At 34.6% G+C, this 13,127-nt stretch overlaps 1 protein-coding gene across 2 annotated transcripts in view; it reads right to left on the bottom strand.

Moving 5' to 3' along the window:
- Window positions 1-13,127, bottom strand: part of ZC3H6 (zinc finger CCCH-type containing 6) — a 61,062-nt gene that overhangs the window by 12,588 nt on the left and 35,347 nt on the right. For both annotated transcript variants that reach the window (XM_066377733.1, XM_066377732.1), the window contains exons 4-7: window positions 11,337-11,613; window positions 8,070-8,203; window positions 3,986-4,102; window positions 3,270-3,383 (exon numbers count right to left, since the gene is read on the bottom strand). In XM_066377733.1, coding sequence (XP_066233830.1) covers window positions 3,270-3,383; window positions 3,986-4,102; window positions 8,070-8,203; window positions 11,337-11,589 — 618 coding nt within the window. In that variant the 5' untranslated portion in view covers window positions 11,590-11,613. The remainder of the gene's footprint in view (window positions 1-3,269; window positions 3,384-3,985; window positions 4,103-8,069; window positions 8,204-11,336; window positions 11,614-13,127) is intronic.

A 13,127-nucleotide genomic window follows, 5' to 3' on the forward strand; every position in this document is an offset into this window, starting at 1 on the left:
ACTAGCACCGTGTAGCATAGTTGTATAGAAGCTGAACTGTGCACATAGGAAAATGTAGGAACTGGTAGAGGTGCCATTTTAAATCACTGAATATGACACAATGAGTTAACCAATTCGGAAATAATTAGGTCCTTACTGAACATCATATATTAAAATAGAATCTATATGAAGTAAAGATATAAATGTTAAGTAAAAATACAACCTTCACAATCATAGCTCAATCACATTTTTATAAAAATTAGTGTAAATGTATGCATCCACTTACAAACGTTAGCATAGAAAATAATCTGAAAGACTTTATTCCACATTGTTAGCATAATTATTCCTAAAGAGTGAGACTACTTAGAGTTTTTTAAGTTAGCTTGAAAATGATCAAACATATACCAAAGTAGAGAGAATAATACAAGCAGCACTCCCATGCTGGCCATGTAACTTCAACAATTTCATCATCTGGCAATTTTGTGAGATCTATACTCTCCTCACAACTCTCCCTCAAAAACCACTGGTGTGAATACATTACACTGGTGTGAAAAGCATATTCCAAATACATTTAATCTGTGAATATCACTATGTTTATTTCAAACACATAAGGAATACTTTCCTTATCATTGATATGAAAAATTAATGCATTAATTTCATCTGCTAACCTGTAAATACATAAATTATTCACTGTTACAACAAAAGGTCTTTTTATAATTGCTTTGTTGAGATCAGGATCTACAAATTGCATCTAGTTAACATACATCTCAAATCCCTCTATTGATCTCTAGAGGTTCCCCTCTCCTTTGATTTTTATATCATGTTAATTTTAATATTTGTCATAGGTGTTTGAAGAAATACTCCCTACTCTATCACATCAAGAGACATCTAGCCTGACCAGGTGGTGGCGCAGTGGATAGAGCATCAGACTAGAATGCAGAGGACCTGGGTTCGAGACCCCAGGTCGCCAGCTTGAGTGCGGGCTCATCTGGATTGAGGAAAAGCCCACCATCTTGAACCCAAGGTCACTGGCTCCAGCAAGGGGTTACTCAGTCTGCTGAAGGCCCGCGGTCAAGGCACATATGAGAAAGCAATCAATGAACAACTAAGGTGTTGCAATGAGCAATGAAAAACTAATGATTGATGCTTCTCATCTCTCTCCATTCCTGTCTGTCTGTCCCTGTCTATCCCTCTCTCTGACTCACTCTCTGTCTCTGTAAAAAATAAATAATAATAAAAAAGAGACATCTAATGTCTAGTTGTTTCTGCTAAGACTAATCAGTTGGTGCAGCTGTTGTCAGCCCAATTCATCAATTATAAAGTTTCTCATCAACTTTTCACCTAATAATTTTAACAGCCATAAGTAATTATTGCTGAAATCCATTAATTCATCAGAATTTGCAAAATGGTAGGACTGCTACTTCAGAGAGTGAACTCGTGTGTAATTTTGCCAATACTACCCAACTCCCCTCTGCAAGGGTGCATCACTCTTCATTCCCACCAGCAAGGTCTGAGTGTGGCCATTTTTTTCACAGCCTTCTTTGCTAACAAACTTTACTGTCTTTTTTTTTTTTTTTTTTGCAAATCTGATGGCTGTACAGTATGGTATCTTGGGCATAAATTAAGTTACATTTCTCTTATTAGAAGCAGGATTAAGCATCTTTTCATATGTTTCGGGCCGTGGCATTTCTATGAATTATCTTTATCTCTTGCCCTATTTTTCTTCTCAATTTTTAGAAAGTTTTATGTCAAGCTGTTACCTTTTTGTAAGTGATATAAGTTGCAAACAACTTTTCCCATTTTGTTATTTGCCTTTTACTTTGTGTAGGTCATATTTTTGTTATGCAAATTTACAAATTTTTATACAGTCAAATTTTCAGTCTTTTTCTTTATTGCTTCTGGATTTTAAGTCATATCTCTCTTCTAGATTATAAAGGAATCCATTCAAAAAGCCCTCTGGTATTTGTATGATTTTATCTTTACATTTAGATCTGTAAAAACAGAGATTTTTTACTTTCTTGTTTTACATTAATTTTGAACTACACAAGACTATTTTAAAATTTATCTGGAAAAATAAAAGTGAGATTTTACCAAATATCAAGTGTGCAGGCGAGATGGCAACAATCACAGCAAAGCAGCACAGGTATGAAGACAAACAGACCATGGTGCCAAACAGAAACTCTAGAACAAAAACATATATATAATATTTCATCATGATAAAGATGGAGTTTCATATCAGGGTCAGGGGAAGGCTCCATTAGTCATCAGTGGTAGTGAAAAACCAGCTAGATATTTTTTGGGGTGGTTAACATAGAAGAATAGACTATATCTATTTTAGAATTGTGTGTGTGTGTGTGTGTGTGTGTGTGTGTGTGTGTGTGTGTGTATTTTAGGACTATAAACATATAGTGAAATACCAATTTGGGTGGCGGCAGGAGTACAATTTAGATATACAGATTTCCAAAGGAAGAAGTGGGGAAGAATATACAGTGATAATTGGGGGTAAGATTTTTATTATTTTTTTATTTTTTAGTGAGAGGAGGAAAGGCAGAGACAAACTCCTGCATTCTCCCTAACTGGGTTTCACCCAGCAAGCCTACCAGGGGGTAATGCTCTGCCCATCAGGGGCCCTTGCTCCTTTGCAACTGGGGCCATGTTTTAGCGCCTGAGGCAAAGGCCTAGGAGCCATCCTCAGCGGTGGGGCCAACTTGCTCTAATCGAGCCATGGCTGCAGGAGGGGAGGAAAAGAGAGAGAGAGAGAGAGAGAAGGGAGAGGGGAGAGATGTGGAGAAGCAGATGGGTACTTCTCCTGTGTCCCCTGACCAGGAATCGAACTCAGGACATTCACATGCCGGGCCGACCTTCTACCACTGAGCCAACTAGACAGGGCCTGAGGGTAAGATTTGATGAGACTTTTGATTTTATAATATTCAACAATAATCTATTACTTATGAACCTAAGTGAAAAATAATTATCATAAAACAAATTATTTTTCCAACTACTCTTTCAGGAAGCACATGCTATTGAAATATCTCTAAACTGAGCATGTTAAACACAAAGTACATTTACTTCACAGATTTTCCCCAAAAGAATGTTATTTATTTCATTTTCCTAAAGAATAAAACTCTGTGCCCTCTTAAAGTACAAAGGCTGCCAAGCCTTATTCTGTCATGTGCTGTTTTTTAAATTTAGACCAAACTAGGCTTTGTAGGTTGTACTTGTGATCTTTAAAACCCTCAATTATGCTTTCAAACCTTAGTATTTTGGTTAATGTATTTTCAGTAAAGGATATTATGCATGTAAATGCAGTTCTCCCCTTTAGTACAATATCCTTGTAAATAAAACTTGCATATCTCTTTCCTCTTCTCCAACTCTGCATCATGATCAAATTTACATTGATCTCCCTGTTCACAAAAGAAAAGAAAGGAGAAAACAAAGAGGGAAAAAAGAAACATTGAAATGAATTTCTTCATGGCATTTATTTCATTGTAGAATTATGGATATATCTTCAGTCTTTAAATAATGAGCTAATAATAAGTCAAGAACAATTCCTTAGTGTTTTGCTCAAGATGGTAGGTGTGGCTATGTGGAAAGGCAGCACAGTGCCTGGCCTCACAGGCCTCTTCCCACTTACCACATCTAGTTGAGTTACTGCAGGGACTTATTTAACTCTCTGGAATAGCCATGTTTACAGTGAGTCAGTAATGGTAACTACTTCCTGGGATTGCTGTGAAGTTTAATACATGTAATATAAGTAATCCATTTTGAACAGTACTTGAAACAGAGTCAGCATAGTGTTTATTAAATAAAATCTAATTTCAACAAATTATAGTATTGTCCTAAAATATAATTAAATGAATTCTGATATATTTCCATCAAGATACATTTTGAAGAATCAGTTCTATTACAACTAAATGACAAATGAAAAAACTAACTACTTCCCAAGAAGGCTTAATTTGAAAGCGTATTTTGGAAGTAAAATGACTTATCACCCTCATGAACTTACCTTAATACATCTCCCTTCCAGAAAGTATTTACAGATTTGTTTTCCTTTGTGTTCCACTGTGTGCTGATTAATAAATTCCTGAGTCATTATCTTCCATTTTTTCCCTGGTTTATTATACTGCAAGAAAAAAAAATTATTTAAGGCAACATATAAAATATTAACTAGGTATTAAAATGTCCAGCAATTGGATCTGGAAAGCCATACAAACTATTAAAAGTGGTCAAGAAGAGACATTCTGAGGCTATTAGTTTGCAAAGAATCCTATTTTATTTTAATGAGGATGTATAAATACATTTTTTTAAAAAAATTATGAAAAGCTTAAAAATGAACAATAATTCCCAGTTTAGGCAAAGGAACAATAAAATATGCACTCTCACAGTGTCAATAGGTATGTTATAAAAGACTTAAAATATCCATATGGTTTGACACAGAATTTGTACTTTATAGAATTATTCCAAAGGACTTATTGGGGAGACTCGCAAATATTTATTCATAACAATAACTACTATGGAATTACTTAAATAGTAAAAAACAAAAAGCTACAAACATCCTATACATACAAAACCGATCCCAATTTTATAATAATAAAGATAAAAGAACAAAGAATATACCTCCTTTTTTAACAGTATGTGTCTTTAGATGAATCTCTAAAAACGTATGGACTTTCTGGATGTGTGGGTATTTTGTACTTTCTTTAGAAAAATAAAACTCAGTAAGGATATATTACCTTTAATTTATAAATTTTTTAAAAATGAAGGGAAAAATGTATATGATGGAAAATCTCGCAGCCTTTCTTGTTTTCCTTGGTTCTCAGCCCCTCAGCCTGAGATGACTGAGACAACTGAGGCACAATGGCATGGTGCTTGGCCATGCTAAGGACTGTCCTTCGTGAGGCCACAAAATAGCACTGTTCTCCAGCACCCAGCATGCAGTGCCTGGAGCACTATAGAAGCACAGTGACTATTTGCTCTTCTGATTTGATTCCAGTTTTCCCTTCTCTCTCAATTTACTAGAAGACAGAGAACAATGTTGCACAACCTACTGAACATAGAAATTGCCTTACAGCAAACACTTGGGATAACAGATGGCTAGACTTAGATCTGATCCTCAGTGCTCACAACTTAAGTAGGTATTTTACAATAAGAATTCCTTTTAAAAGCACAGTTAATCCTAGAGAATCTTTTAAAAAATATAAGTATACCTAAATTGCCCCAGGAAAGCACAACAAAATCGCTTATACATACTCTTATAGGATTGTTTTAAATATCTTAAATCTATGTAAATCTGACTTACAAGCATTTTCTCTATCTAGGCTCACATAGAAAAGCAGATATAAATGACCAGCTCACATACACTGTCTGTACCAAGAATTGTGGCCGTAATAAAATAGCCAAAGAGAGTTCACTATGCAAAGTCAGTGAGCCAACTTGAGCTGTGTAACTCTGAAATGAAACAGTAAAAATATCTGGTGATTATCACCAAAAAATCCCCTGAAAAATGCACCAAGTACACCTACGTTTTATTAATAACTTACTCTTTGTTGGTCTATATTACTTTCTAATGATATGTCTCAGTGTTTTGTTTTTTGTGTGTGTGACAGAGATAGAGAGACAGACGGAGAGAGGGATAGATAGGGACAGACAGACAGGAAGGGAGAGAGATGAGAAGCATCAATTCTTCGTTGCGGCACCTTAGTTGTTCATTGGCTGCTTTCTCATATGTGCCTTGACTAGGGAGGCTACAGAAGAGCAAGTGACCCCTTGCTCAAGCCAGCAACCTTGGGCTCAAGCTAGGGACCTTTGGGCTCAAGCCAGTGACCATGGGGTCATGTCTATGATCCCACACTCACGCCAGCAACCCTGCAATCAAGCTGGTAAGCGCATGCTCAAGCCAGCAACCTTGGCATTTCGAACCTGGGTCCTCTGCATCCCAGTTCAATGCTCTATCCACTGCGCCACCACCTGGTCAGGCTTCAGTGTTTTAATATAGGATTATGGTTTGTTGGTTTTTTTCACAGCTTAGTTCTACTTAAATGAGTAGAAAGTATCTCAGTATCCATAACTATGAAACCTAACTATAATAAAGGCATTCTAGAAAATATAAGCAACTTTAACAAAATTTTAGGACAAAATTGAGTGCCTAGAAGATGTGATCTTTGAAGTTTGAGCCTACAGAAGAACGACAAATGTCCTCTTATTATGTAAGAGCTGGAAGAACCACAGAAGTAATCTGGTTCGTCACCCTCATTGGACAAACATGAAAACTGCAGATTAAAGAAGTTACTGAGAGAACTTAGCAGAGTCAGGATAGAACTCTGTACTCTCACACACATCTTAAGAAAACACATATCAAGAAAGAAAGAGAGAAGTGGAAGGTGGAGGGAAAGAGGAAAACCCAAACCACTACTGGGTCATTTTGCTTTATTTACTCTAGAGGATGTATTATGTTGGCACAAGAAACAAGAACATAAACGATTTAAAATATGTACGTAAGGAGAAATGGAAGGATCTGCCAAGAAAAGAACACATATTTAAGAAAATTTAATGCCTACTCTAAAGACTAAAAAAACTTTAAGAATTTTATAGCCAACAAAATTAATTTCTTTAAAATCTGTTAAAAGTTTGCTTGTTCTGTGACTACCCTTGAATTTTCAGAGAAATTAGTGTAGATGTGCAGGTATCCCTGAATTTATCTGGCCTCTGGGGCTCTTCTGTTCCCTGAAGGCCAGGATGAAATGGATCTGTGCTGGCCACTCAGCATGCCCACTTGACCCTGGAAGGGCCTGAACATGAGCACTCTCCGCCAAGGTCACAAGAACTCTCTCATGACAACACATAATCTGACATAGTTGATGACCTGTTTTAATCTTGATAAATAAAAGATAGTCTAAATCAAATTAATGCAAAAGAAATAATTTTTTCTGATTTCCTATTACACAATAAAGAATCTTTTAGTTGCAGCCCAGACTTGTAAAAATGTTAGTGCTTGAAGGGGCCCTTAAGAGTTAATTGAATACCGAATGTGCTCTCGTTTTACTGATTAAGCAAACTGAAGTTCACAGACAGGAAGCAACTTGCCTGAAGTCATGCTTTCCTGGAAGTTTCAATGCATGTAAAAGAAAGTATTCATACTAATTTGGTCTAGGGAGAGCAAGACATTCTAGAAGTCTACTGGTATAGGAAGATGGGCAGGCAGGTTAGAATCACCCTGAAATCCTAGACTTATTTCAAGCTGCTATTCCATGGAATGTGAAACAGGCTTTTTTGTGCCTAACCTGCCCAGAGCTTTTAACATGTTAATGCTGACTGAGAAACCCTATGAGAAGAGTGTCGTGCTATGTTTCACAAATTCATCTGAGCCCGCAGTTCCTTTTTCAGGCCAAACCTAGTAACATTTTCCTGAACAGTATATTAAGGAGTACATATAAAGAAACCTTCACCCATTACCTTTAAGCCCAGAGATCAGCAAACCAAGCATTTATAAGTACAATATATTGCTATGCCCTTAATCTCAAACAAGCTTGCAGCTTTATAACCCATATTTGTTCTGTAAATTCAATCAGACTTCCCTGGAACTGTGGCAGAATACAGAATTGCTACACAATTAAAATGTATATGTTAGATTTCAATTCAATATATATTTATTTGATATCTACCATACACATGGTTCATAAATTCATATTTCCAACTATTTGTATCTCCTTTTGTTTTCTTTCAATGCTTTCAACTCTAGTAAATTAATCTACCACTCTCTCCTTTCTTGGCCCTGCCACATACTGAGCTATTACCATTCTATTGCCATTGCATCTGGGGAAGATGACTCCTAGGAAAGGAAAGAGAGAACACATTTCTGCTTTCAAACATACCTATATTATTCTGAAGTCACCTAAATTTATATCTCTATGTTAGAATCATGACTAAAAAGTAATTCTTTTTTTTTTAATTTATTTATATTCATTTGATCCTGAACTGGGAATGTTTCATTTACTAGAAGAGTAGCATTAAAATTATCATACTTTCTTTGTAGCCCAATAGGTTAAAAGATGGAGAGGCTACTCTCCTCATTATGTATAAACTCTCAGTACCTCTTGAAAGTCATCCATTCCTGAAAACATACTGGACCCTTTACTGACTCTTCCGCCACGGTCTTTGCATTTGATTTTCTTCGGCAAAACTCGTCCACGACATACATTAAAACTTTTAACTCTCTGTTCAATACCTATAGAAGTTAAAATGTACTTCAAATATTACAGAAAAACAGCATACTTTTCAATATATTAGTTTATAGAAAACAGCTTATTTTAATAGTCTACAATGTACAGTGCATCCTTCCCTCTAAAGTCAATTAAAAAAATTAATTCAATCTTTATATTTTACTTCATGGGTACGTCTTATTCTTTTATTTCCTTAAATATTTTTATTTATTGATTTTAGAGAGAGAAGAGGGAAACATCGATTTGTCATACTACTTATTTATGCATTCACTTGGTGATGCTTATATGTGCCCTGACCAGGTACTGAACCTACAACTTTGGCTTATGGAGATGATGCTCTAACCAACTACCTTCATAAAGGATGTTAACAACATAAGGAAGGCAAGAAACAAGGATGTACATGGCTAGAGAACTCAATTCAGTTTCACACTTTTCAAATTTTCTTAGAACAAGCAATTAATAAGGCTTTCTCTTTTTTAGAGATTTAAATATTATATTCATCTCTATGAAAGATTTTGTAGGTATCAGTGGTTAATTTATAGTGAATTGAGTTTCTATTGATAATTTTGAGTATATAACACATATATCTCCAAGTAAAATTTATACTGTACTTGTCTTTTACTTTTGAACCCCTTGTTATTTAAAAGTATCTAAAAAGATACTCAAATAGCAAAAATTATATAATAGGGTAGGAAGTTAAATGACAACATGACTTCTTATTTACTAATGACTTCTAATTTAAAAAATGACTTCTAATTGAACTAATACATCTTCTAACCATCTTAAATCTACAAGAAAAACTTAAATCAATAAATACATGGAAAAATGTTTTACCTCATTAAAATAAATTAAAATTTAAAAATAACATACCAGCCCTGACCAGGTGGTGGCACAGTGGATAGAGCATCAGCTTGGGACACTGAGGATCCAGGTTCAAAACCCTGAGGTTGCTGGCTTAAATGCAGGCTCATCCAGCTTGAGCATGAACTCACCAGCTTGAGCACAGGGTTGCTTGCTTTGAGTATGGGATCATAGACATGATTCCATGGTCACTGGCTTGAACCCAAAGGTCACTGGCTTAAAGCCCAAGGTTACTGGCTTGAGCCAGGTTTGCTGGCTTGAGCAAGGGGTCACTGCCTTGGCTGGAGCCCTCTGGTCAAGGCACATATGAGAAGCAAGCAATGAACAACTAAGGTGCCGCAACTATGAGGTGACGCTTCTCATCTCCCTTCCTTCCTGTCTGTCTCTCATGTGCTAAATAATAATAATAATAACAACAACAACAACATACCAGTATTCATTTCAAAGAATAGTGTGAGTAGGGACTAGAGAGTTTAGTATTTTCACACACTAGCAGTATGTTATAAAACTGGTACCTCACCTCTTTGGATATAAACTTGATATATGAATCAAAAATCTTCAAATGTGTGTCTATGTCTTTTGACTCAATTCTATATTTCAAAATTTATTCTTGAGAGAAACATTTCCCAACCCTGGCCAAGTAGTTCAGTTGGTTAGAACCTCATCCTGACATGCCAAGGCTACAGATTTGATCCCCAGTTGGGGCACATACAAGAATCAACTAATGAATTCATACATAAGTAGAACAATAAATCAATCTCTCTTTCTCTCTTTCTGCCTCTTTCTCTCTCTCCTCCTCTTGCTTTAAGAAATTAATTTTTAAAAAGAAAAAATGCTTACAAAAATGTTTTCTGAGATATATATAAATATGAATGACAGAAATTTTAAAAAACTGGGGGCAGCTTAAATCTCATATAATTACTATCAAATAAACCTATCAATTTGTTAGACAAATTATTGTATATCTATTTAACTGAATAGATACGCAGGCATTAAAATCTACTCATTAACACAAGAATGAGATATAATTTGAAGTTAAGGGAGAAAACACCAAATTACCACAGTATCAACAGTTTTTCCAAAAAAAAAAAATTGTCAGAAAAATTCTGCAAGTGTACACCAAAAATGTTAAAGTAATTATCTCTGGATGTAAGAATTCAAATTATTTTATCTTTGATCTTTACTGGGTTATCTTGTCTACACACAGAAAATGTTTTCTGCATTTGACCATACATTCCTGTCATAATCCAGGGGAAAATAAATGTCAAAAATAAGACGCAGCACTCAGTTCTTTTAACAGCACAAACAGATAAAGCCTGACAGAAAAACCCCAGTAGGAAGGGATGAGGAGGTCTCCACATTCTTGCTACTCTCATGTGGAGTTATCGTCACACTACTGTTTGACTCCAGGAATGGACATAATTACAGTAGCAGATGCACAGGCAAATTCCTTTCTCTTCAGCTCAGCAAAGCCTAGCTTCATTATTTTTCAAAGGAATTATGCTAGGAAATCAAAATTTAAAAAACATAGAAATATCCAAATTTACTTACAGCTGACTCCTTTTCTCAACAATAATAAAAGGATGGGCACACAGAGTTTGGGTGCCCACTATTTATCTTCAGCACCATCTTCCTCCAGTTTTCTTGGGCCAGATACACTGACTGGACATTTCTTAAGCTTGATTTGACCCTTACGTGACCCACAGTTTTTATGGCAATTTGCCCTGATCTCTCCAGGGATATGTCTCAACAGAGCAGATGAATAGGTGATGACCATAAATTTGTTTAGATTATGTTCTTATTTCCAATTTTAAAGGATATCCATAGTCCTAAGTACACTTGCATAGCAAAAACAATCACCATATTTTAAAGCCTAACAAAAGAATGGTTCCCAGAATTCTGTCCTTATAGGTCTAAAAACTATAAAGTAATATATATACTAAGAGCAACAGAGACAATGGGAAAAGGTAGATTATTTTTTTTAACAGTATACTGATAACATATAGAAGGGAAGAGAAAAACATAATAGGAAAACTATTTTATACTTTTATATACTTTTTAAATTCTAAGTTATGTTTTAAATTCAAATATTAAAATATTATACAGATTGAAATATTTGTAGATTCTTGACCTCAAGGCCTACAAAATAAATAAAAACAAATTCAGGAACCACAAGAATAAGCTGATATTGAGAAGAGGCTAAGCAATGAAGCTTTCATTCCACAGCTACCTTTTTAATAAGCTCTCATATTCAAAAAGATTGACAATTTCACTTACCTTGCTGGATTCCTTTCATTCTTGGTTTTTTCCCTGTTTCTTTAGAAAATGATGATCCTAAAGCAATACTGGAGGGTTCTTTAGCTTGTCTGTACTGTTTCAGATGACTGGCAAAATCCTCCTCTGTTTCTTGACTGTAGTTACCGAAGTTGTCATCACTGTAGTTACCAAAGTTGTCATCACTGTAGGTACTGTACTCACCATATTCTTTACTTTTAAATTTTTTGTTTTGTTGACTCTTCCTCGATGTCATGTAGCTTCCTGATATATGTCCATGCTAAGTGAAAATGGACAACACTATTAGGATTTTTCAGTGCAATACAGAAACTGACATCTTTCTCCCCCAGAAAGTTAGGAGAAAGGAGATAGTTATTAGTTCTGCTTCTTGGTTACTACTCATCTAGCATACTATTTAAAACTAAGTTCAGCCCTGGCTACACCACTCAGTTGGTTATAGCTTTTCCTAAAGCACAGAGGTTGCTATTTTGATCCCCAGTCAGGGCACATATTGGGAATAGATCAATGTTCCTGTCTCTCTCTCTCTCCTTTTCTCTCTCTAAAATCAACAAAAGAAACATTTAAAAAAGTAAAAATAAATAAGTAAAACTAAGTTAAAAAAATAAATCCTACTCAGATATTATCAAATTTCATAATGTTCAACAATCCTTGCTGGTATGTTTTAATCACTTTTTTGCTTTCCATGTCCCATGTCTCAACATTTGTACACACAGGATACTTCAAAAAAATATCCACACCATCATATGTGAATTCATTCCCTTTCCAAAATAATATAAAAGGTCTTTTTGAAAATAAGGAAAAGATAGTAAAATAGCTTGGGAGAAGGGTAGGAAATATATATATAATCTCCTAATATTGAAAAATTCTCTAATTACATGCTTAAGCATATTATATTTAATAAAAAGATGTATGTTTGGAAAATTTTATAAAAAGAAAATGTTTATATCTGAGGTCTATATACATAGTAAATAAATTGCTTAGTAGGAACTATTACAATATACATTAACTTGATTGCTTCTTTTACTAAAGCATATGAAAACAAAGAACACACTTTAGTCCTCGAAGTTTATTTAATGATAGTATCCAAGCCTATCTCTATCCACTGAAACATTTTAATTAGTTCTAGCAAATCTTCTGTCAATTTTTTATAAGAAAGCAAGAAAAAGATTGCATATAATTACACTTGAGAATCCACAAAAACCCAGACCATCATTCATCTTCAGCTTAGTACATTTAAAATGTGATATGTAAATACTGCCCTGGTGGAACACCATCATGGGGCCATGTGTTTTTAATAAAATGCAGAGCAATATTAAGATCTTTTTAGTAATTATAAAATAAAGAAAAATATGTAACTAATGCAATCAAGAAAACAATTAGCTCATCAGTTTTAAATTTTGAAGATACTCTATTAGATTTTCACTTGTTTTAATTACTACTTCTAAAGTTTATAAACTGTTCTCAGTCTAGCACTTCAGAAATTTAGAAGTGGAATCAAAATTATAGTCAAAAGGCAGTGTTTCTGATATTTTCTAAAAAACCAATTAAATAAAACAAAAAATAATTGCTTAAATTAAGTTAAAGATTAATTAGTTTAATGTTGCCTATACTTCCTTTTATAAAAATATAATTAATTAATGCTTTGATAATATATTCCAATGCTTTAAGACTAAAAATTACTTTTATTGGGTGAGTATGAATTTTTCCCTAAAGATCTGATATTTGTGCCTGAACAGGTGGTGGCACAGTGAATAGAGCGTCAGACTGGGATGT

The sequence above is a fragment of the Saccopteryx leptura genome, chromosome 3 (genome assembly GCF_036850995.1).
Source record: "Saccopteryx leptura isolate mSacLep1 chromosome 3, mSacLep1_pri_phased_curated, whole genome shotgun sequence".
NCBI lineage: Eukaryota > Metazoa > Chordata > Mammalia > Chiroptera > Emballonuridae > Saccopteryx > Saccopteryx leptura.